Raw genomic sequence first — 26,128 nt, 5'->3', positions numbered from 1 at the left:
ACTCAGCCCATAAATATCTAGGGCTGAAACAACTAATCGATTATGAAATGAATCGATTACTATTTTCATAATCGATTAATCGGCCAGACGATTAGTTGGCCTGCATACAGAATGCATTATTTGTTTACATATCAGGAAATACAGTGCAGCATACATACAGCTCTGTACATCATCCATACATGTCAGTAAGTGCCTGAGAACTTGTGAATGTGTGAGGAGGAATGCCTCATGGGACATGTAGTCCTGGGCAGGATGTGAGTAGTTCTAAAGGCAGGAGTTTTCTTTACCTTGCTATTGGGGCACTCTATACTGTACTTAACGCACAGCAAAAAGCAGTGTAGAAACAGATCAAAAGCAAACTGCATAGGTGTGTACTGAGCCTTATGCTGGCCACATGGATCAATTTTCAGACGAGAATATTCAAATGAAAAATCTTTGTACATTCGCTGAATGAAAGAATGTTGTTTGAAATTTTCACTTGCTTTTAACATTCTGTTTTAAAATGAATGTAATTTCTGAACGAAAACCACATACATACACTGTCAGAAAATTTCTTTTACCAAGCAGTTTTCTATTATTTCTAAATTTTCCTGTCACTGTGGTGGAAAACGAACGTTGATTTGACCCTACTAATGATTCAAAAGTCAAACTAACATTTTTAAAATTAAAATTTTTTTTGAAGGAAGACATTGTTTTTGTATGGCCAGCATATAATATATTACAGTTCTGTTTGAAAATCTTCAAAACAGTCTTTAACTTTTTTCTTCTGAGTCTGATGATATTTACCAGATTCAACCTCTAATAGTATATACAGTATATCTCTTCTGTCTGTTATTCTCAGAGTGGATTAGAGATTTTGCTCTCTAACCATATAGTTGGTTATTTATATTTATCACTGCATAGAGATATTTAAGAATAAATTGCCTTTTTTTAACATATTAACTAAATTATACACCACACTTTTTTTTTAAGGTTATTAACCGATTAATCGAAACAATAATCATCCAACTAATCGATTATGAAAATAATCGTTAGTTGCAGCCCTATAAATATCATCACTTTATTAACACCTGCATGCATCATGCTAAGTAATTTCTTCCTAGACAAAAATATTGGCCTCAGAGGTAATGCAGTCGTGTAAATTAGGTACCTACACAGTCATTTCTTATGTTCTTAATTGCTTACATTGTGGGCTTAGGCTGGCCATAGATGTTACGGATTCCCTATCCACAAAAGTGAGGTGGATGGAGGAATCCCATCCACTTTGCTATTGTATTTGAACAGTGGGAACTCCTCCGTTGTCAGAATACTCTGATCAGCACTGCAGCCAATTGGCTACATGTGCCGATCGGAAGAAAATGTTTAAGATTTCTGTTAGAAATAAGCTGATCATTAGATCATATACCACATTAGAACAGAATAAACTGGGATTTTACATGTGCCTTGCAAGGTCTAATGAAAACACAAACCATGGAAATTTGTATTAAAAGATAAACAAATCTTTTTTCTATACATACACATAATTGGTTATAAAAAATTACAAAAGACTAAATAAAAACAGTTACAGTATGGTTGTCCAGGGTGTTATCGCAACTGGAAAATCCGGATAGGTGGCCTGCGCTTTTCGTGGGATAACCCACTTCATCAGGGCCTCGGATTATAGCACAAATTATCTATATACTGTAATGATATATAAACGCATTATTGCCACAAAAATCCATATAGGATTCAGAAGCAAAAAAAAAATAATGTAGTCATATATTTCAACAAGGTTAACAAACCTTATTGCATCTAATTTCCATCTTTTTTAATAAACGGGTAATAAGCCTACCGACTACATTCCAATAAAGCTTGTATGTATCGTGGCATAGTGTGGGATGCCATGATACATACAACAAGCTTTATTGGAATGCGGTCAGTAGCCTTTTATCCTTTTTATTAAAAAAGATGGAAATTAGATGTGATATTGTTTGTTAACCTTGTTGAAATATACAATGAATACATTATTTATTATTTTTTGCTTCTGATTCCTATATGGATTTCTTGGCCAATAATGTTTTTATATATTATTACAGTATATAGATAATTTGTGCTATAATCCAAAGCCCTGATGAAGTGGGTTATCCCACGAAACGCGTAGACCACCTATCCAGATTTTCCAGTTGCCATAACACCCTGGACAACTTTACAGTAACTGTTTTTAATTAGTCTTTTGTCATTTTTTATAACCAATTATGTGTATGTATAGAATAAAGATTTGTTTAACTTTTTATATAAATTTCCATGGTTTGTATTTTCATTAGACCTTGCAAGGTACATGTAAAGTCCCACTTTATTCTGTTCTAATATGGTATGTGTTCATTATGGGATGGTACCTTTTGTAGGGTCATAATTGTCTCACACTCATCCCCCATACCCCTTTACTATGATCATTAGCTCAACTTCTCTTGAGCGGGAATGGCCATAGGTGGCTCAAAGTTCTGCTGATCCTCACTGAACTGGTACATTTTCCATCCATCAATGCAAGCTTTAGATAGTTCTGCTGCATCCCATCTTTTTTACTAGTCCCAAAGCTACAGTGTGCAGTCTGAGTGATAACTCCTAGAGGGGATATTGATGAAATTCTACATGCTGCCTGCGTCAGACTAGTGCATCTTTCAGGTCTAAGTAGTCCTACATCTAGAGGTGGACCTCCATAGCAAAAAAGGGATCCCTCAGAAAACTTGAAAAGCCAACGCTTTTTTTGTTCTGGATTTTTGTTTTCTCCTACCTCCGTGCTTTGTAGGCGAGAATGAGGTCAGCCCTGCTTCAGCAGTCCCCTGGGATATCTGCATCAGATATAGCAGGAGGCATCTGCTTGCACCCAGCATCTGGAGGGGGAAGAACTGAGCAGCATGTCATCAGGGAGCTAGCTGCAAGAACCAGTAAGAGACAGCCAGCTCCTAAAGATTTACGGAAAGTAGATGGTGGCGCGATGCAGCAGAGTGGCAAATTCCAGGAGAAACAAAGCTGGTTTCCCTGGGTGTGTAAGCAGGTTACTCAAGCATAACCCAGCAAAAAAGATATGAGGGGGTAGAAAGCAAAATAAGTTCCCCTTTTAGGACTGCTTTTTAATAATCAAGGGAAACTTGATTTTCTGAAAAATATTACACAGTAATGTCAGAAATGTATTTGTCAAGTTACAGATAGATCCAACTCACTTATCACTTTCCATAATAACCTATTAAGGCAAATTTGTCTAATACATGGACATGGTCCAATCTTTTTAAATGTTGGAGCTTCCTTTTATTTCCTGTCCAGTATGTATCACAGAAAACAGTTTTACACAATACACAGCCATTGGAAGATCCTCTTACTGGAAATAACGCATTCACCTATAATATTTTATTTTTATTTTCACAGGTGTTAAGTACTCACTCATTGCAGCCGGTGCAGCAACTGTTGTTGTTGTTGTAGTTGTAACAACTGTCTGCTGTGTGAAAAAGAGGTAAGTATTATCTCAGAGTTGAATTGGTCATTTTCTGGCTACCATTTCATCCTACTTCTTTTGGAGTATTATTTGCATGTCATTAAAACTATTGTAATAAACAATTTCCTGTTATACCAGGTAAGTGGCAACATCTTTCAAATTGCTATTTGCCAGCAATGCCTGTTTCCTGACTCATGTATTTGTTCATTACTTCATTAATTCAACTAAACACTCAGCAAGTTGGTGTATCCCTCCCTGTTTCTTTGTTCTTCACATTCCATCAATATGGAATGCCAGCCAAAATGTTTAGCTGTGGATTGGGAAAATGTTACAACCTTGGTCCACATGTTAGTTGTCAGTGGGACAGAATGTGAGACGGGAAAAACCCACAAGTCCCAGTTGTCACAAGAAGGGGGTGTTGGAGAGAAAATCTACCACTGGAGCAGCTGTAATGCTTGGTGACAACTGTGAAAGAAGTTGTTGGAGGGGTTTTTCCGCATTCAGATTTTATCTCCTCTCCTGTTTTGGCAGGCAAAGGGAATTTCACCAATGAATGCAGACAGCAGTAAAAACCTCTTAGAGAATTTTAGCCTTCCCCACATTTTCCAAAATCAGATTATTTAAAGTGCCTATAGCACCCTCCTATAACCCCCTAATCTGCCACCAGAGTCAAAACTGTTTTACTTTCTGGAAGGTGAAGCCGTTATAGGGCTTGGCATTCACCTCCCAAACCAGCTTACTGCAGTAAAGTTTAACCACTTTAGCCCCGGACCATTATGCTGCCTAAGGACCAGAGGTCTTTTTCCAATTTGGCACTGCGTCGCTTTAACTGCTAATTGCGCAGTCATGCAATGCTGTACCCAAACGAAATTTGCGTCCTTTTCTTCCCACAAATAGAGCTTTCTTTTGATGGTATTTGATCACCTCTGCGGTTTTTATTTTTTGCTCTATAAACGGAAAAAGACTGATAATTTTGAAAAAAAATATTTTCTAGTTTTTGTTATAAAAAAAATCCAATAAACTCAATTTTAGTCATACATTTAGGCCAAAATGTATTCGGCCACATGTCTTTGGTAAAAAAAATGTCAATAAGCGTATATTTATTGGTTTGCGCAAAAGTTATAGCGTCTACAAACTAGGGTACATTTTCTGGAATTTACACAGCTTTTAGTTTATGACTGCCTATGTCATTTCTTGAGGTGCTAAAATGGCAGGGCAGTACAAAACCCCCCCAAATGACCCCATTTTGGAAAGTAGACACCCCAAGGAAATTGCTGAGAGGCATGTTGAACCCATTGAATATTTATTTTTTTGTCCCAAGTGATTGAATAATGACAAAAAAAAAAAATATTTACAAAAAGTTGTCACTAAATGATATATTGCTCACACAGGCCATGGGCCTATGTGGAATTGCACCCCAAAATACATTTAGCTGCTTCTCCTGAGTATGGGGATACCACATGTGTGGGACTTTTTGGGAGCCTAGCCGCGTACGGGACCCCGAAAACCAATCACCGCCTTAAGGATTTCTAAGGGTGTAAATTTTTGATTTCACTCTTCACTGCCTCTCACAGTTTCGGAGGCCATGGAATGCCCAGGTGGCACAAAACCCCCCCAAATGACCCCATTTTTGAAAGTAGACACCCAAAGCTATTTGCTGAGAGGCATGGTGAGTATTTTGTAGCTCCCATTTGTTTTTGAAAATGAAGAAAGACAAGAAAAAACTTTTTTTTTCTTTTTTCAATTTTCAAAACTTTGTGACAAAAAGTGAGGTCTGCAAAATACTCACTATACCTCTCAGCAAATAGCTTGGGGTGTCTACTTTCCAAAATGGGGTTATTTGGGGGGGGGGGGGGGGGTTGTGCCACCTGGGCATTCCGTGGCCTCCGAAACTGTGATAGGCAGTGAAGAGTGAAATAAAAAATTTACGCCCTTAGAAAGCCTGAAGGCAGTGCTTGGTTTTCGGGGTCCCGTACGCGGCTAGGCTCCCAAAAAGTCTCACACATGTGGTATCCCCGTACTCAGGAGAAGCAGCAGAATGTATTTTGGGGTGTAATTTCACATATTCCCATGGCATGTTTGAGCAATATATCATTTAGTGACAACTTTGTGCAAAAAAAAAAAAAAAATTGTCTCTTTCCCGCAACTTGTGTCACAATATAAAATATTTCATGGACTCGACATGACTTTCAGCAAATAGCTTGGGGTGTCTACTTTCCAAAATGGGGTCATTTGGGGGGGTTTTGAACTGTCCTGGCATTTTATGCACAACATTTAGAAGCTTATGTCACACATCACCCACTCTTCTAACCACTCGAAGACAAATCCCTTTCTGACACTTTTTGTTTACATGAAAAAATTATTTTTTTTGCAAGAAAATTACTTTGAACCCCCAAACATTATATATTTTTTTAAAGCAAATGCCCTACAGATTAAAATGGTGGGAGTTTCATTTTTTTTTTCACACAGTATTTGCGCAGCGATTTTTCAAACGCATTTTTTTGGGGTAAAAACACACTTTTTTAAATTTTAATGCACTAAAACACACTATATTGCCCAAATGTTTGATGAAATAAAAAAAGATGATCTTAGGCCGAGTACATGGATACCAAACATGACATGCTTTACAATTGCGCACAAACGTGCAGTGGCAACAAAATAAATACATTTTTTAAAAGCCTTTAAAAGCCTTTACAGGTTACCACTTTAGATTTACAGAGGAGGTCTACTGCTAAAATTACTGCCCTCGATCTGACCTTCGCGGTGATACCTCACATGCATGGTGCAATTGCTGTTTACGTTTGACGACAGACCGCCGCTTGCGTTCGCCTTAGCGCGAGAGCAGGGGGCGACAGGGGTGCTTTTTTTTTTTTTTTCTTTATTATTTTTTTGCTTTTTTATCTTATTTTTAAACTGTTCCATTCATTTTTTTTTTTAATCATTTTTATTGTTATCTCAGGGAATGTAAATATCCCCTATGATAGCAATAGGTAGTGACAGGTACTCTTTTTTTGAAAAAATTGGGGTCTATTAGACCCTAGATCTCTCCTCTGCCCTCAGAGCATCTGACCACACCAAGATCTGTGTGATAAAATGCTTTCCCAATTTCCCAATGGCGCTGTTTATATCCGGCGAAATCTAAGTCATGAAATGCTCGTAGCTTCCTGTTTCTTAGGCCATAGAGATGTCTGGAGCCACTCTGGTCTCTGATCAGCTCTATGGTCAGCTGGCTGAATCACCGGCTGCATTCTCAGGTTCCCTGTTGAGACAGGAGAGCCAGAGAAACACGGAAGACGGTGGGGGGGGGGGGCGTTCCCTCCCACGGCTTGTAAAAGCAGTCTAGAGGCTAATTAGCCACTAGGATTGCTTTTACATGAAAGCCGACCGCTGGCTGAAAAGAGTGATACCAAGATGATACCTAAACCTGCAGGTATCATTCTGGTATAACCACTCAAAGTCGTGAATGGCGTACCTGAAGACAAAAAAATGGTTAACAATAAAACACAGTAAACGGTAAAGTATAAAAAATTGCATACCTGAAAAACAAACATGATAAAACATAATAACAATAAAACATTGCAGAATAGAATACAGTAAAAAAGAGCAGAACAATAGAGAGAGAGAATAGAGAGAGAGAAAGCAATAAAACGACAACTATTTTTTTTTATTTGATATATTTTTTTTTTTTACACTTTTTTTGTAACTAACTTTTATAACTGTAACGGTTCCAGGTTCGGGTCTCTCAAAATGCGATGGCATCTTGGGAGACCCTGTGAAAGTGTGCCTAGTCTGTGCAATGCTGTACCCTACGCTAATACTCAACTAGTGAATGGTAGCGTTCAAAACATTCACCAATGCAAAAACCAGAATTGTCAGGACAGGAGGGACAATAATAGCGGGTGTCACGCCTATATCCGCGCTTGCTGCAGACACAACATCTTTTTTGGGGGGGTTCGTTGGGTAGGGGTACTCGGGAGGACATAAAGAAAATGCCTCTCATGCAGCCAACTGCATTTGGTTGGGGATGTGAATGGGGGAAGTACGGGCGCTGCAGAAGTGGTGGGTTCCCAATTAGGATTGGCGAATGCAGCAGGAAGGGCATGATGGGCACGACGGGCCTGTTTGTCTTCTTCTTGGTGGCAGCGGGACACTACTTGTGCTTGCCACCTCACCAGTTTGAACTGCACTTATGGGACTTGCCACGTCACCAAGTGTTACTGCAGTGCTGGTTTGACTACGACCGGGGTGTACTAGGCCGCTGGTGCTTGCCAGTTCACCAAAACGCTACCAAAAAAACTGTTAGCGATCGCAGGGATCAGGCCTGACTCTGCGAACGCTGCAGTTATACGTTTAGTGTTTTGTAAGTGACAGTGATCGATCGATACTGCACTTGGGTGGGCTGGGCTGGGCCGGGCGGAGGGGCAAGCAGGTATCTGGGCTGATCCCACTAACACTGCGTTTTTGGGAACCCTAAACTGCTGGGGACGCTAGTATAGATCTGATCGGATCAGATACTATACCATTAAGGGAGGTGTACGGTGCATGCGTGGGTGTTAGCGGTACTGTCGCTAACCTGACGCTGCCTGGGGCTGGTGCTTGCCAGTTCACCAAAACGCTATCAGAAAAAACTGTTAGCGATCGCAGGGATCAGGCCTGACTCTGCGAAAGCTGCAGTTATGTGTTTAGTGTTTTGTAAGTGACAGTGATCGATCGATACTGCACTTGGGTGGGCTGGGCTGTGCCGGGCGGAGGGGCAAAACGCAGGTGCTAGCAGGTATCTGGGCTGATCCTGCTAACACTGCGTTTTTGGGAACCCTAAACTGCTGGGGACGCTAGTATAGATCTGATCGGATCAGATATTGATGCGTTCAGATAATATACCACTAAGGGAGGCGTATGCTGCGTGCGTGGGTGTTAGCGGTACTGGCGCTAATCTGACGCTGCCTGGGGCGATGCATATCACCGCCGGGCGATCAGGGGGCTAAACCTTTATTAGGTAATAAACGACGGGTGCCCTGACACTATAAAAAATAAACGAACTAACCAGCGTCACCCGTAACACTTATACAGTGATCAGTGGTGAAAGGGTTAACTAGGGGGCAATCAAGGGGTTAAAACATTTATTAGGTAGTGTATGGGGGTCCCAGTCGCTATAAAACGCTGACGGCGAACCTAAATATTTACCTCCCAAACTAGCGTCACCAGCGACACTAATACAGTGATCAGAAAAATGATCGCTTAGCGACACTGGCGACAGGGGGTGATCAAGGGGTTAAAACTTTATTAGGGGGGGATAGGGGGGTACCCTAGACCTAAACCGGGCTAACAATAACTGCCCTAACACAGTAACTGTCACAAACTGACACCATGCAGTAATCAGAAAAAAAAAAACTGCTTGGTGTCAGTGTGACGGGGGGGGGGGGGGGTGATCGGGGGGGATCGGGGGTGTTTTGTGTGCCTGGCATGTTCTACTGACTGTGTGTGTGTTTGTGCACTCACATTGATGTCTTCTCTCCTCGGCGCCGGAACGGAAAATACCGAGCCGAGGAGAGATGACATAATTTCCTTTGCTGCTGTTTAGCATACAGCAGCAAAGGAATGTTCTGATTGGCCGGCGCGATCGCGAGGGGGGGGCCACGAATGGATGGCCTCCCCCTCACCTCCTTTCGCCGGGGGAAAAAAGAGGACCGCCTCGGGCACCGGGGGGGGGGGTCCGATTGGACCCCCCCCCCGCGGGAGGCAGATCACGTATATGTACGTGATTCTGCCTGCCTGTGCCGCCTTGCTGGCGTAAATCGGCGTGAGGCGGTCCTTAAGTGGTTAAAGTGATAGTAAAGTAAATTCATGATCTTGTACCTACAGGTAAGCCTATAATGAGGCTTACCTGTAGGTACAGTGAAAATCTCCTAAACTTGCGGTGTTTAGGAGATATTCACACTGGATGCAGCCTGTGACGTCACCGGCGCATGCACGCTAAATGGTCTGGCACGGTATGCCGTGCGCATGCGGGAGTGACGTCATCGCAGCGCTGGCCACTTAAACAGCCGAAGCTCACGAACCCAGAAGAAAAACTGGGATAGATTTAGGGACTTATATTTTCTTTTATTGTTTTTACTAGTAAAACGGGACTGCTATATTGCGGCGGACAAATCTGACCCCAAATTACAGTTTTTGGGGACCAGTGACATTATTACATTGATCAGTGCTATAAAAATGCACTGATCAATGTAAAAATGACACTGACAGGGAAGGGGTTAACACTAGGGGGCGATCAAGGGGTTAACTGTGTTCCCTCAGCATGTTCTAACTGTAGGGGGGGGTGGGCACACTGGGACATGACAGAGATCACTGTTCCTGATCACTGGGAGCAGTAGATCGGTCATGTGATCTGGCAGAACAGGGATTCGCCTTGTTTGCAGTTTCTCTTTCTGCCTCTCCTCACCGCGATCGCGGGTCACTAGTGAACATCGTGTCCGCCCAACTCGCGGGCACGCTCTTCGCAGCAAGAGCGCCGCACTCGCATGAGCTGCCGTACAGGTACGGCAATTCAAACAGCACTGCCGACCTGCCGCAGTATATCTGCGTGAGCTGGTCGGCAAGCGGTTAATGAGTGAAATAAGTATTTGACCCCCTACCAATCAGCAAGATTTCTGGCTCCCAAGTGTCTTCTATACAGGTAACGAGCTGAGATTAGGAGCACTCTCTTAACAACTTACAGACTGCCCGCCTTCGTTATAAGTCGGCTGTTTGAAGAGGGATATCGCTGTTATGGCAGCAGCTAGCTGCCGTAACCCTGGTATCCTCTTCTTCAGCGGGCAGTCCGCTTTCAGAAAAAAGTGGTCTCTGTGGAGGATTTGCCGCAAGATCACTTTTATTGCCCCCTCCTGCCCTGCTCTGGTGCCCTCCGCCAATTACCGGAGGCAATCCCGTCTGCTCCCATCTGTGGTATGGAGCTGAGTGAAGGAAGAAGCCCCCACCCATCTCCATACCATTGCAGGGCAGAAATGTCGCTTCCGCCCATAGCTTTTAGAGACTTTTTTTTTTTTTTTTTTTAAATTTCATTTTAGTGTAAATATGAGATCTGAGGTCTTTTTTGACCTCAGATCTCACATTAAAGAGGTCCTGCCATGCTTTTTTTCTATTACAAGGGATGTTTACATTCCTTGTAATAGAAATAAAAGTGACACAATTTTTTTATTTTTTAAAGAACAGTGTAAAAATAAAAGGGTGGTGGTGTTTTTTTTCTGTTTTTTTTTTTTTTTTTTTTATCATTCCAAGTTTATTAAAGTATTGACTGTATAACATAGTATTTGCAGATTCAACTGCTTGTTTTGCAAAATGGTTTGATAAATGGTAATATCATACAGATACATATAGCCTGGATACATTAAGGACCGAACTCTAAATGTTAACAAAGTCTTCATAGTCTGAAAACATTCCCTTGCTCAACTGCCTAAACTGTTATGCCGCGTACACACGGTCGCACATTCCGACAACAAAATCCATGTTTTTTTTCCAACAGATGTTGGCTCAAACTTGTCTTGCATACACACGGTCACACAAATCTTGTTGGAAATTCCGAACGTTAAGAACGCGGTGACAGATAACTCATATGACGAGCCGAGAAAAATGAGGTTCAATAGCCAGTGCAGCTCTTCTGCTTGATTCCGAGCATGCGTGGAATTGTGTGTTGGAATTGTGTACACACAATCGGAAGTTAATTTTTTTTCCCTCATTTAATGTACACACAGCACCCCATATTGACAGAAAAACGCAGAATTGTTGACATTTTTGCAAATTTTTTAAAAAAAACTGAAATATCACATGGTCCTAAGTATTCATACCCTTTGCTCAGTATTTAGTAGAAGCACCCTTTTGATCTAATACAGCCAGGAATCTTTTTGGGACAGATGCAACAAGTTTTTCACACCTGGATTTGGGGATCCTTTGCCATTTCTCCTTGCAGATCCTCTCCAGTTCTGTCAGGTTGGATGGTAAACGTTGGTGGACAGCCATTTTTAGGTCTCTCCAGAGATGCTCAATTGGGTTTAAGTCAGGGCTCTGGCTGGGCCATTCAAGAACAGTCACGGAGTTGTTGTGAAGCCGCCACTTCGTTATTTTAGCTGTGTGCTTAGGGTCATTGTCTTGTTGGAAGGTAAACCTTCGGCCCAGTCTGAGGTCCTGAGCACTCTGGAGAAGGTTTTCGTCCAGGATATCCCTGTACTTGGCCGCATTCATCTTTCCCTCGATTGCAACCAGTCGTCCTGTCCCTGCAGCTGAAAAACACCTCAACAGCATGATGCTGCCACCACCATGCTTCACTGTTGGGACTGTATTGGACAGAAGATGAGCAGTGCCTGGTTTTCTCCACACATACCGCTTAGAATCAAGGCCAAAAAGTTCTATCTTGGTCTCATCAGACCAAAGAATCTTATTTCTCACCATCTTGGAGTCCTTCAGGTGTTTTTTAGCAAACTCTATGCGGGCTTTCATGTGTCTTGCACTGAGGAGAGGCTTCCGTCGGGCCACTCTGCCATAAAGCCCCAACTGGTGGAGGGCTGCAGTGATGGTTAACTGTCTACAACTTTCTTCCATCTCCCGACTGCATCTCTGGAGCTCAGCCACAGTGATCTTTGGGTTCTTCTTTACCTCTCACCTTCTCCCCCTATTAGCTCAGTTTGGCCGGGCGGCCAGTTCTAGGAAGGCTTCTGGTCGTCCCAAATGTCTTCCATTTAAGGATTATGGAGGCCACTGTGCTCTTAGGAACCTTAAGTGCAGCAGAAATTTTTTTTGTAACCTTGGCCAGATCTGTGCCTTGCCACAATTCTGTCTCTGAGCTCTTCAGGCAGTTCCTTTGACCTCATGATTCTCATTTGCTCTGACATGCACTGTGATCTGTGCGGTCTTATATAGACAGGTGTGTGGCTTTCCTAATGAAGTTCTATCCGTATAATCAAACACAGCTGGACTCAAATGAAGGTGTAGAACCATCTCAAGGATGATCAGAAGAAATGGACAGCCCCTGAGTTAAATATATGAGTGTCACAGCAAAGGGTCTGAATACTGGGGCCATGTGATATTTCAGTTTTTCTTTTTTAACAAATCTGCAAAAATGTCAACAATTCTGTGTTTTTCTGTCAATATGGGGTGCTGTGTGTACATTAATGATGAAAAAATGAACTTAAATGATTTTAGCAAATGGCTGCAATATAACAAAGAGTGAAAAATTTAAGGGGGTCTGAATAATTTCCGTCCCCACTGTATGTTGTCTATGTGTTCAGGGGTGTCAGGATGTCTTCATAGGCGCGGGAGTATTTGAAGACGAGCCAGGGTTGCCAAGTCTTATGGAGTCTATCGTTGGCCTGTGATAGATTCTCCTCCATTTCACAGGTGTCTGATTCCTTGCACAGCCAGTCTGCAATGGAGGGAACCCGGGGGAAAACCCAATGTAAAGGAATTAAGGACTTGGCCGCATTTAGTAGGTGTTTTGATAGAGTGCTTATACCTCTTTAATGAGACATTGGTTACGTGCAGTAAACATGTCACGTTCAAAGTAAGTTTGGTCTCTGTTATTTGTTTGATCAAGGATTTGACTTTGTCCCAATATGGTATGATTAGCGGGCAGTGCCACCATATACGGGACCGTGTGCCTCTCTCTTTTTGACACCTCCAGCAGGCCTCAGGAGTCTGTGGGTTCCAGCCATGCAACTTGGCCGGGGTGTTGTACCAGTGTGTCATGAGCTTATATGCTGGTTCTTGCATTTTTGTGCTAATGGAGGGTAAAAAAAATTTTAAGTGCGCCCCGTCCCATTGAGTTTGCATGCAGAAGCGAATGCATACGTGAGTATCGGCCGCATATGGAAACAGTGTTCAAACCACATATGTGAGGTATCGCCACGATCGGTAGCTTGAGAGCAATAATTCCAGCCCTAGACCCCCTCTGTAACTTTAAAAAATTCTACAGGTTGCATGTTTTAAAAATAAAATTAAGAGTAATATGGCGCTACCTATATAAAATAAACAACAAACCCAAATCATTAATGTGGTGTGACATACCACTAGGCGATGAGATAAAAATGTGCAACTAATGAATGTGATAAAAAATGGTGATCAGCGACAAGCCTAAATCTCTAAAATCGCTATGCAGTAAAAAGGCGGCAAGCCTAAATCGCCTATGTAGTGAAATGTGCTACTGTGGTAATATATACCACTACTAATATCATAGAAAAAGCAGGTGACAGAAGTGTAATACACTAACCATAAGTGATAATGGCAGTGATAAATGCAAGTAACTATATCCAGAAAGAGTGATACTCAAAGACATATACAAATATTAAAAATAAACAACCCAAAAAAAACAAAAACAGAAAGGACTCCAGGCCCAATATATGTGAAAAATAGATGTGCGATATAAATAGACCAAGTCCAAGTTGTAACATTCAAACGCCTTCAAAGACCAACAAATCAAGAGTCTTTTATAATTCTTAGATGCTTGGTGACTTCCTTTTGTGACTATGAACACAGGAAAAATCCAGGTGACTTTTGGTGCTCCCCCTCTTAGGTCCCCACTCACCAGCTCCAATCACCCCGACAGGGGTATCTCTCATGTAGGACAGACTTAGTGCCCAGATGGTGTTTTCAGCATTGACATCCAATATCCAACTTCTATGGATCACCCAAGGATATCTCTTGTCTGGATCAGATTGGGTGCAGGTGGAATCTCCAGAGGTAAAACACACATCTATACCTCTTTCTCTCACCACAGCTCCAATCACCCCTACAGTTGTATCTCGCATGTAGGACAGCCTTAGTGCCCAGATGGTGTTTCCAGCATTGACATCCAATATCCAACTTCTCTTGGGTGCAGGTGGAATCTTCAGGGGTAAAACACCCAGCTATACTTCTTTCTCTCACCACTTTCTAGTGCAGATAGGGGTATTAATGCAAAAAAATGAGATAAGGGCTCCCATAGTGTAGTATCAACATTTGGAAAATGTTTTTATTTAAAATAATCAGCGGGAAAAAAAAAAATATGTAAACAGGATCTAAAAAAGTTTAAAAATATAAATAAAAACAAGCATTCCATATGCTGAAATATACGCAAAGAAGATCTACGGGAGAGTGATAGCTCCAGAGCTGTGGTTCCTGTTAGCGGCGTGTGTCCCGGTTGCGTTCTACAGGCTTCCTAAGCCGCTGTCACACCCGGAAGTGATGTCAGTACTTGACTCTGCCTTACGTACGTTTCGTTCTCAAATGTCTTCTGAGCAATAATTCCAGCCCTAGACCCCCTCTGTAACTTTAAAAAATTCTACAGGTTGCATGTTTTAACATCGCATACTGTATGGAGGTTTTTAAGGGTAAAAGTTTGTCACCATTTCACAAGCGGGCACAACCTTGAAGCATGACATGTTCAGTATCAATTTACTCTGCATGATATTATCTTTCACAATATAAAAAAAAAATTGGGCTAACTTTTACTGTTGTCTTTATTTTTTTAATTCAAAAAAGTGTATTTTTTCCAAAAAAGTGCGCTTTTAAGACAGCTGCACAAATGCGGTGTGTCAAAATGTATTGCAACAACCGCAAAAAAAAAAAATATATATATATATATATATATATGTGTGTGTGTGTTTGGGGGGTTCTAAGTAATTTTCTAACAGGAAAAATGTTAAAGGGCATGCTCCTAATCTCAGCTTTACTGTATGACACCTGTCCAATTAATTAATCAGATTCCAATCTCTCCACCATGGCCAAGACCAAAGAGCTGTCCAAGGATGTCAGGGACAAGAGTGTAGACCTACACAAGGCTGGAATGGGCTACAAGACCATCGCCAAGCAGCTTGGTGAGAAGGTGACAACAGTTGGTGCGATTATTCGCAAATGAAACACAAAATAACTGTGAATCTCCCTCGGTCTGGGGCTCCATGCAAGATGTCACCTTGTGGAGTTTCAATGATCATGAGAATAGTGAAGAATCAGCCCAGACCTACACGGGAGAATCTTGTCAATGATCTCAAGGAAGCTGGGACCATAGTCACCAAGAAAACAATTGGTAACACACTATGCCATGAAGGACTGAAATCCTGCAGTGCCCGCAAGGTCCCCCTGCTCAAGAAAGCACATGTACAGGCCCATCTGAAGATTGCTAATGAACATCTGAATGATTCAGAGGAGAACTGGGTGAAAGTGTTGTGGTCAGAAGAGACCAAAATCAAGCTCTTTGGCATCAACTCAACTCACCATGTTTGGAGGAGGAGGAATGCTGCCTATGACCCCAAGAACACCATCCCCATGGTCAAACATGGAGGTGGAAACCTTATGCTTTTGGGGTGTTTTATTCTGCTAAGGGGACAGGAAAACTTCACAAAGGGACGATGGACGAGGCCATGTACCGCTAAATCTTGGGTGAGAACCTCCTTCCATCAGTCAGTGCATTGAAAATGGGTCATGGATGGGTCTTACAGCATGACAATGACCCAAAACACACGGCCAAGGCAACAAAGGAGTGGCTCAAGAAGAAGCGCATTAAGGTCCTGGAGTGGCCTAGCCAGTCTCCAGACCTTAATCTCATAGAAAATATGTGGAGGGAGCTGAAGGTTCGAGTTCCAAGTGTCGGCCTCGAAACCTTAAAGACTTGGAGAGGATCTGCAAAGTGGAGTGGGACAAAATCCCTCCTGAGATGTATGCAAACCTGGTGGCCAACTACAAGAAACGCCTGGCCTCTGTGATTGCCAACAAGGGTTTTGCCACCAAGTATGAAGTCATGTTTTGCAAATGGGTCAAATACTTATTTCACTCCTTTAACATGCAAATCAATTCATAACTTTTTTTGAAATGCTTTTTTCTGGATATTTTTTTGTTCTGTCTCTTACTGTTAAAATCTACCATTAAAATTATAGACTTATCATTTCTTTGTCAGTGGGCAAATGTAGAAAATCAGCAGGGTATCAAATACTTTTTTCCCTCCCTGCAATTAATTTTTATTATTCAAAGCAAACTCCTCCATCCATCCACATCTCCACGCTTTATTTTTCTTAGAAATCATTTTGACAAACACCACTTGGCATTTCTGGCAGTGGCCAATTTTAGTAAGGGCAGATGATCCATTTAGCATTTACTTCCTGAAATCCATTTGGTCTTAGCTCAGGCATGGGCTGAGCTGAGAACCCTCTATCCCCTCCTGAAGACCCCTGGGGTGTATGACATAATTTGCCTGGGCATGCAAATCAGGAAGTTACTGAAGAAATGCAAAAAAAAAGTGTAAAACAAGTAAATATGATCTAACTTTCCTATCTATTTACTAATGTTAGCAGCATAAGGATTAAAAATAGTCCATGTTGATTGAGGGAGTGAAGTTGCGGGAGCTGTATGGTGTCTGCTAGTTGGAGTGTTGCAAATGCTTTATCTTTCTGCCATCATTCTACCTTGAGGAAGATGAAAACTTTTTAAAGCAGGAACCCTAGTTTTCATCTTTTTGATAATAACCAACTACTGGAACTATCCACGTATATTGTGAGTGATATCTGTGTATTCAGAATGTAAACTGAAACCTCAGCAACTATGTAGGGTGGATATCTTTTTTTTGAGAATGGATTTTAACTGTTCCAATAAAATGTGAGGATTTTTACATAAAAAAAAAAATAGTAATGTTGGTGCCGTAAAAGTCCTATAGTCTTATTTGTAGGGATTCTTGTGATGAAGTATAATGTTGGAGGATGTGGTACCTGTGAAAAGGGTAGCTAAAACTGGTTACCCCTTTTTGTACCTTCTTGTCAGTCTTTTTAACCCTTGAGGGACTGAATTTAACATTTCTTCTACAGCATATTTTTATTATATCCTTTATGGTCTTTCTATTAATGTAGCAATACAGACAGTATCACAGTAGTAAACACTTCTAGCTACTATAGATAGTTGGTGTTAAGTGGAGTTCTCCCCCAAAAGTGAAAGTTTCGCTTTAGGGACTCCTCACCCCCTTACAGGCCACATTTGGCATGTCATTTTTTTGGGGAGGGAGTGGATACCTAGTTTTGACAGGTACCCTAGGCAACTCGAGCAGGAGTTTTTCTCTCCCCCTCCCTCCCAGCAATCTTCTGGGATACATCACAGGTCCCAGAAGATTGCCCGGCCATTAAGGAGGCGTAGTGCGACTTGTGCACTCGGCTGTGAAGCCGCAAGCTGTCACAGCCGGCTGCACACACTTGTGATGCGGGCGCCAGGGAGAGGCGAGGGACAGGAGTGAGGGTTCGGGCGACATGAATCGTGGGACAGATGAGTGTGTATTAACCACTTAAGGACAGAGCCTCGTTTTGAGATTTGGTGTTTACTGGTTTAAAACAGTTTTTTTTTGCCAGAAAATTTGTTTGAACCCCCAAAAATTATATATATTTTTTTTATAACACCCTAAAGAATAAAATGGCGGTCGTTACAATACTTTCTTTAACACTGTATTTGCGCAGCAGTCTTACAAGCGCACTTTTTTTGGAAAAAATACTTTTTTGAATAAAAAAAATAAGACAACAGTAGTGTTGGCTCAATTTTTATATTGTGAAAGATGATGTTACACTGAGTAAATTGATATCCAAAATGTCATGCTTCAAATTTGCACCCGCTCGTGGAATGGCGACAAACTTTTACCCTTAAAAAACTCCATAGGCGATGTTTTAAAAATTCTACAGGTTGCATGTTTTGAGTTACAGAGGAGGTCTAGAGTTAGAATTATTATTGCTCATGCTCTAATGATCACGGCAATACCTCATGTGTGGTTTGAGCACAACTTACATATGTGGGCGCTACTTATGTATGCATTCGCTTCTGTGCGCAAGCTCATCGGGACAGGGAGCGTTAAAAAATTTTTACTTTTTCTTTTTACACTTTTTACAAAAAAAATGTGTCACTTTTTTTCCTATTACAAGGAATATAAACATCTCTTGTAATAGAAAACAAGTATGACAGGGCCTCTTAAATATGAGATCTGGGGTCAAAAAGACCTCAGATCTCATATGTACACTAAAATACAATAAAAAAAAAGTCATTTGAAAAAAAAAAATTCCCTTTAAGAGCTATGGGCGGAAATGACGTTTTGACATCGCTTCCGCCCTGCAGTGGTATGGAGCTGGGTGGGGGCCATCTTCCCCTCACTCAGCTCCATACCACACATGAGAACGGACATGATCACCTCCGTCGCTGCAGGCAGCTCTGGTAAGCGGCGAAGGGCACCGGAGCGTGGGGGGGGGGCGTCCCTCTCTCACCACTGATTAAAAGTGAATGAAATTTTTTTTTTTTTCGATTCGGATGGCCGCACTCCAACAAAACATTTTTCTTGGTTAAAAATCCATACAGCAAAAGATGGAATCAATCGCTAACATGTTTCACGTAACTACTGGTGCTTACTCACTGATAAAAGTAAACTCGCGGCGAATCCCCCGCAGAGATCACTTTTATCTGAAAGCCGACCAGCCGCTCTTGAAGAGAATACTGGGGTTATGGTAGCTAGCTGCTGCCAGAACAATATTCCTCTTCAAACAGCCGACGTATAACAACGGCGGGCAGTTGGCAAGTGGTTAAGGCCTCTTTCACACGGATGATCCGTATGTCCGTTTTTCATCCATCCGTTTTCGGATGAAAAACGGACATACAGTCATCCCTATGGAGCGTCGGATGTCAGCGGTGACATGTCCGCTGACATCCGACCCGCTCCGATCCGAAAAGTGTAACGGAGGAAAAACCTACTTTTTCCTCCGTTTTCGGATCGGATCGGATGACGACGGACACTACGGACCGTCATCATCCGATCCCCCCATAGGGGAGAGCGGCGCTCTGACAGGTGCATCGCTGCACAGTGTGCAGCGATGCACCTGTCATCTTCCTGCTCAGCGGGGATCGGCGGAGCTATCCCCGCTGAGCAAGCGGATGTTCACGGGGCGGATCATGACTGATCTGCCCCGTGTGAAAGAGGCCTAAGTCAGCAGCTACACTTTTTGTAGCTGCTGACTTTTAATAAACATAAAAACGAGTGGCACTCCGCTTAGAACTGCTGGAAGTCCTAATGTCATTCATGCAAAATTCTTGAAAATTGCCAGTGTTTGCCAAGGCAAATACTACATCGTTTCACTAATTGCTACACATACAACTGCATTTTTAGTTCAAGCGTTTCAGTCACAAACAAGCATGAGCAAACAGTAATGTTATTTTTCTTTTCTTTTTTTTTCTTGTTTCTATTTTCTCAAGTTTGGCCTGTATTGTATCTCAGTAAACAGATTATTTTTGTGCCATAGTGGAGGATAATTTGCTAAGAGAGTAGAACATGTTGACTTTCAAAGCAAATTTTCTCTTACGTTTATTGACGGACACAGCTCTTCTATTTTTGATCATAGGGTTTTATAGCGCCACCTACAGGAGTAGGACACTAGGCTAAAATTAAGCTCAGCACCGCCTATGGGCAGTCCTAGCTGGTGTAAATCCCCTCTCATATAGGCAAACAAGTTATTTCTGTCCAGTGTTTCAGGAGTAAGCATCTAGTTCTCTGCTGGGACCTGTGGTTCCATAGCATTTTTTATTCTATTTTTTGGGGCAATTTTTTTCCTGCGGAGATCTTCAGTCAACAGCTGGGCTGGAGGACAGACTGGATAAACTAGATCCAGTGGTCTTCCCAGTCTGGCCAACAAGTGCGTGTAGACCTTTAGCTACATTCTGGGTCAGCTACAACAGCCCCATCTTGCACTGTGGAGGCCAGCGAGTTAAACGCCTTGCAGGAACACTTAATTGGGTGCCTGCAGTCCATATCACAGTGTTACCCTTGACTGACAGGACCCCATTCCCCACTTCAGCGGTGGAGGAGCTGTTTTGGGAGTCTTACCGTCAACCTGCCTGGACCGGTAAGTATATGCTCCCTTCTCTCTCTGTGGGCACGTGTGGGGTGTGGGTACTCCCTGGGGTGGTTAAGTCTTTTCTCCTCCTCCTCTCCAGGCATGTCTCTTCTACTACACCCCCCCCATCCTCTGGGGTGAATTTGTATGGGGTTGGATACAGTGTTATCCTAGTCTCACCAGGCTCCAACTGTCACTGGGTGTAGCTGGATGGACGCTGGGCTGTGTGTGCCTGTGTGCTTCCCTTACTGGCAGCCCTTATCCCTACCCCCCAGATAGACAGGCGGCCGTGTGGCATTGCATGTCCAAGGCTCGGCCACTGCTGTGGGCAGCATAAGAAGTGAACTGGGGTTCTCCCAGTGGCCCCGCAAGCACAGATGGGGCTCTGTACCCAGCCAGTGGCTGGATACCCATCCTCCCCACTACTGCTGTTGGTTCTTTGAGCTGCGTTTTAGATGGAGGGGTTTCTGTCTAAGGCATCACACCCGGCACTTTGCTGATCCTGCTCCGCAGTTCAGCATTGGAGACTCCCTGTAGCCTCAGGATGCTGTTATAAAATCCCTGATTCCTCTGATAGCGAGGATGAGTCCTCTGCCTATGTTGCCACGCAGAAACATGCATTGGTGGCCGCACCTTTTACCTCAGTGCAGGGAATGTTTAAAAGTGAGGATACCTCACGGGCTGCTGGTGTAGAAGACATCCCCTATGAAATGGCAAGGCCGGCTACGCTGTTAGGGTTTATCCTTATTCCTCACGTTTGAAAAATTTGTTTGCCAAAATGAGAACGTCTGAAGCTCCCCCCTTTTCTGGGTTTAATAAGGCAACCATATACCAGTGGAGGAGTTTACTTCCTTTAACCACTTCAATACAGGGCACTTTCACCCCCTTCCTGCTCAGGCCAATTTTCAGCTTTCAGCCCTGTCGCATTTTGAATGAGAATTGTGGTGGTCATGCAACATGTGGTGGTCATGCAAAATGAGAACGTCTGAAGCTCCCCCCTTTTCTGGGTTTAATAAGGCAACCATATACCAGTGGAGGAGTTTACTTCCTTTAACCACTTCAATACAGGACACTTTCACCCCCTTCCTGCTCAGGCCAATTTTCAGCTTTCAGCCCTGTCGCATTTTGAATGAGAATTGTGGTGGTCATGCAACACAGTACCCATATGAAATGTTTATAATTTTTATTCCCACAGAGCTTTCTTTTGGTGGTATTTGATCACTACTGGGTTTTTATTTTTTGCTAAACAAATAAAAAAGACCGAAAAGTTTTCTTCGTTTCTGTTATAAAATTTTGTAAATGAGTAAGGTTTGTTCTTCGCTGACGGGCACTGATGAGGCTGCACTGACGGGCGCTGATGAGGTAATACTTCATAATCCCATCGCACGCATTCCTGGATGAGCTCAGGAATATGGGTGCTGCAGCAACAATCAGCTGGATACCAGTTCAAGTCACAATGAAGATATTTGCCAGCACACCTTGGAACGGCGTAGATAGCGTCCAAACGTGTAATTTATTGCATGATCACAACACAAGGAGAGTACAACGTTTCAGAGTCACGCAGGACCCCTTCGTCAGTCATGTGCACATTGCACTCTCCTTGTGTTGTGATCATGCAATAAATTACACGTTTGGACGCTATCTACGCCGTTCCATGGTGTGCTGGCAAATATCTTCATTGTGCATTGATGAGGTGGCACTGATGGGCACTGGTAAGGCACTTTTGGTGGTATTTGATCAGCACTGGGTTTTATTTTTTGCTAAACAAATTTTAAAAAAAAAGGCCAAATATGTTGGAAAAAAGTTTTCTTCGTTTCTGTTATAAATTTTTGTAAATAACTAAGTTTTCTCCTTCACTGACGGGCACCGATGAAGCGGCACTGACGGGCACCGATGAAGTGGCAATGATATGCAGCACTGATGGGTGACAATGATTGGCACTGATGGGCACTGATGAGGAGGCACAGACAGGCAATACTAATAGGCACTGGTTGGCATCCCTGGTGGGCACTTGTGGGCATATTTGATGGGTCTGCACTGATTAACCGTGCGCTGATTACCAACGCAGACCCCCCTGTCGGGAGAACCGCTGATCAGCTTTCCTCTACCCACACCTTGTAAGCGCGAATAGAGGAAAAGCCGATAAGGCTGAATTCACACCTGAGCGTTTTCAGCTCATAAAACGCTTGTAAAATGCCTGAAAAACGCCCAACAAGCAAAATCCCAATAATTTCAATGGCACTTGTTCACATCTGAGCGTTTTGTCACCTGAAACAAAAGGCCCAAAAAACGCCCTAAGCTCAAAAAAGAACAGCTTTGGGGCAGATTCCAGGCATTTTTCTGCCTTTTACATTGGTGACCTGAACAAAATTGCCATAAACACGTGCAACTTTGAAATGCTCAGTTGTGAATGCAGCCTTATGGCACTTCCTGGTTACGATGTGACCAGCTATGATTGCACACAGCCGCTCACATGGTAAAGAGCCTGTGTTATAGGCGCTTTACTGAGATTGGAGATGTGGTGTGCCAGAGCGACATGCCTCACTACCGATTTGACGCGCTGCACACCCTAGGGGGCGTGCAAGCGTCTTATTGTGCTGGATGTTGTATGACGCGCAGTCAAAATGACTGATCCCCCACCTGGCCACCATTCTGCTATAGGCCGGGCGGGATGTGGTTAAGGATCTGACCGAAAAGGCAGTATCGGTCACCCACATGTTTACGACCACTACAACAGACCTGGTGTCTTATTACTGAGTAGGCCGAGCTCTTTACGAAAAGGTCTGGGTACAGGACAGGTGTCCACTGACTATGTAAAACAGGCGGACCCAGATCTCGTGGAAGGTAATGAGGCTTTACATTATATAAAGGTTCATGGATGAAGCCCTACCAGGAATTGGCATACAATGTGTATGGTGAGTCCTCCTCAGTGTTAATTTTGGCAGCAAATTTCGATTTAGTTTTAGTCTGAGTCTTATGACTAAAATGGCATTTTAGTTTTAATCCCATTTTAGTCTTCTGCAATTGTTTTAGTCATATTTAGTCGACTTAATGTCCTACGTTTTAGTCGACAAAAATCTCCAGTACATTTTAGTCCACTACAATCGAATAGGTTTAATTAAATTGTAATGCATTAGTTAACATTTCTCTACAATTTCCAAACTTTTTACATACTGCTGGAGTGAAAAATCTCATATGCTATTATTTATGGTATTGAGGTATGAACATGCACTATAGACCAGTGTTAATTTTGAAGTCAAATTTAAATTTAGTTTTAGTCTTAGTCTTATGCCCCGTACACACGGTCGGATTTTCCGATGGAAAATGTCCGATCGGAGCGTGTTGTCGGAAATTCCGACCGTGTTTGGGCTCCATCGGACATTTTCCATCGGATTTTCCGACACACAAAGTTGGAGAGCAGGAGATAAAATTTTCTGACAACAAAATCCGATCGCGTCAATTCCAGCCGTGTGTGGCCTGTTCCGACGCACAAAGTGCCACGCATGCTCAGAAGAAATTTCGACACGGAACAGCTCAGTCAGGTAAAATTAGCGTTCGCAATGGATACAGCATTTTCGTCACGCTGCAATGTTAAAAATGGTTTAATACAGCGCACTCTTCTTCTTTATAATGTGACAAGAATTAAGTAGTTTTGCTGCTCATATTCACACACACTTCTCACAAACTTATTTTTTTGTTTTTTTCTTGGGATTCCCTGAATATATTGTTGTTTGTCACATCTGACAGAATTTTTTTTTTTTTTTTGTTTTCTTTTTTTTTTTTTTATTTCAAGCCATTTTTGGTTTAGATTTTATGTTTGTATTTTTTCCAAGGCTGATCTTTGTTTAATGTTATTTTTAGTTTTACTCCAGACTATTTTTGTGTGTGTTTTGTGTGTCAAGTTACCACAACACCATTGATATCTTTTATTATTTAATCTCAAGGAGATTGCTTGGTGTTGGTGTCCCTTGTTAATTTCACATTGTATTTTTGAAATGTACCTGAATCCTCACAAACAAACTGTCCTTTTTGAAGTAAAACACACAAGTATAATTCAAAACAAAATTCCTTTATTAAGGGCTCAGAACCAAACAAAGAAGGAGGCAACGCTGGATAAACAGGAGAAATTAGCGAAGCCTGGGACCCCCAGGGCAGACATCAATTCTTGAACATCAAAATTGGTGGCCTGAGGAGTCCATATGTAAAGGAGGGCAGTCTGGTCCAGAAGTCCCAGAGATCCGGAAAGCAGTAGATGACATCTGTGTCCCCAGGCTGTGGTACCACAAGAGGCTGCATCTTTTGGCCAACCAGACTGGATCCAGGGTCCTCACTTTCTGGTCTTGCTTCCACGCTTCATTCCGGGCTGTGGCTGTGCTGTTGGAGATGTGGCAGGAGGAGGAGTAGGACCTGGAGGAGGACTGGGAGGACCTGGAGGAGGAGGACCTGCAGGAGGAGGAGGAGGACCATGTGTGAGTAAGCAAAGGTGTGTCCCAGATGTAATTTGGGCCCTCATACCTTTATTAAGAGCCTCCAATATGAGCGACTCACACATGAGTTGTTGTCCCTCCTCCATTCTCTGCATTTTAGAGGCAATGATGGCAGCGAAGTCATCCTCCACGGTGTGTGGTGCTCCCAGGGCCTCTGTAGCCCTCCAAAAGAGGCCTATGGCAGCCTCCTCTAGGGCACTCCTCCTCCTGCCACTTTCTCTTTCCAGGTGTAGGGGAGGGACCTGCAGATCAGGCAGCCTGCTCGGCCCGGCCACCTCCTGGCTGAGACTTCCCTGTGTATGAAAAAGGGACATGGTTTTAGTTTTTGTATCATCAATCACAATCAGAAATTAGTACTCCAAACTAACATCTAGTTAACATCATTGATTGGACAAGCAGAAATATTTAGAGGAATGCTATACCTGGCTCAAGCTGGGCTCCTCCACATGTTGTTGCCTGAAAGGCCCAGGTTGGGCATCAGAAGCCTCAGCTGGAGGGGAAGGAAGCGTGGAAGGAAGACTGGAGAGTGATGACCCGGGTTCAGTCTGGCCTGCCAGAAAATGCAGCCTGTCATAGTACCACATCCTGGGGACATAGATGTCATCTGCTGCTCCGGATCTCTGCGAATCCTGGACTTTCTGGCGCTCCCTTACATATGTGCTCCTCAGGCCACCAATTAAGATCTTCAGATATGTGATGTCTGCCGTGGGGATCACCTGCTTCACAATTTCCAACAATTGATCCAGCGCTGCCTTCCTCTTTGTTTGGTTCCTGTAATGTGGGTGGTTGATCTCCAACAAACAGGGCATGTCATATATTGAATATTGACATGAAGTCATTATCTTGTAATATAATATCCATGTTCACTGCAAGACACAACACAAGACAAAGCCTAATGTCAGACAAAACTCTCCTAATCTTGTTCTAATATAGGCCTCAATCTAGAAGCAGTATAGGCACAAGTATGTCTCTTACCTTCGTTCTTACGATCGGCGCGTCCAATGCTCCTTCCTCCGCTCACAGATCATACGTAATACGCACGTGTGTTAAGCTTTATACACACTGCGCATGCGTGTATCTCCGCCCGCCCCTGACATTCTTTCTAGTCTATTCCCCGCCCCTTTTCGTTCGGCGCAGTGGGTGAAGAGCACATGGCGGAGTCACAGCAGGTGCGTGCTAATTATAGCAACGAGGAGGAGGAGGAGGAAAGCCCGGAGACAGAAACGTCCCGATCCAGAAGGAGAAGATTTAAGGCCACAAATATGTCCTTTGGGGAGATGGTGGACATCCTGAAGAAGGCCGACTAT

General features: G+C 42.9%; 1 protein-coding gene across 1 annotated transcript in view; it reads left to right on the top strand.

Moving 5' to 3' along the window:
* The window catches only part of CDCP1 (CUB domain containing protein 1), a 174,410-nt gene that overhangs the window by 131,376 nt on the left and 16,906 nt on the right, over nucleotides 1-26,128 (top strand). The window contains exon 8 of the mRNA XM_073630434.1: nucleotides 3,403-3,487. Coding sequence (XP_073486535.1) covers nucleotides 3,403-3,487 — 85 coding nt within the window. The remainder of the gene's footprint in view (nucleotides 1-3,402; nucleotides 3,488-26,128) is intronic.

Source organism: Aquarana catesbeiana, linkage group LG05 (assembly GCF_042186555.1).
Source record: "Aquarana catesbeiana isolate 2022-GZ linkage group LG05, ASM4218655v1, whole genome shotgun sequence".
Lineage (NCBI taxonomy): Eukaryota > Metazoa > Chordata > Amphibia > Anura > Ranidae > Aquarana > Aquarana catesbeiana.
The sequence above is the reverse complement of the archived record's forward strand: the minus strand, read 5'-3'. Positions and strand labels throughout refer to the sequence as shown.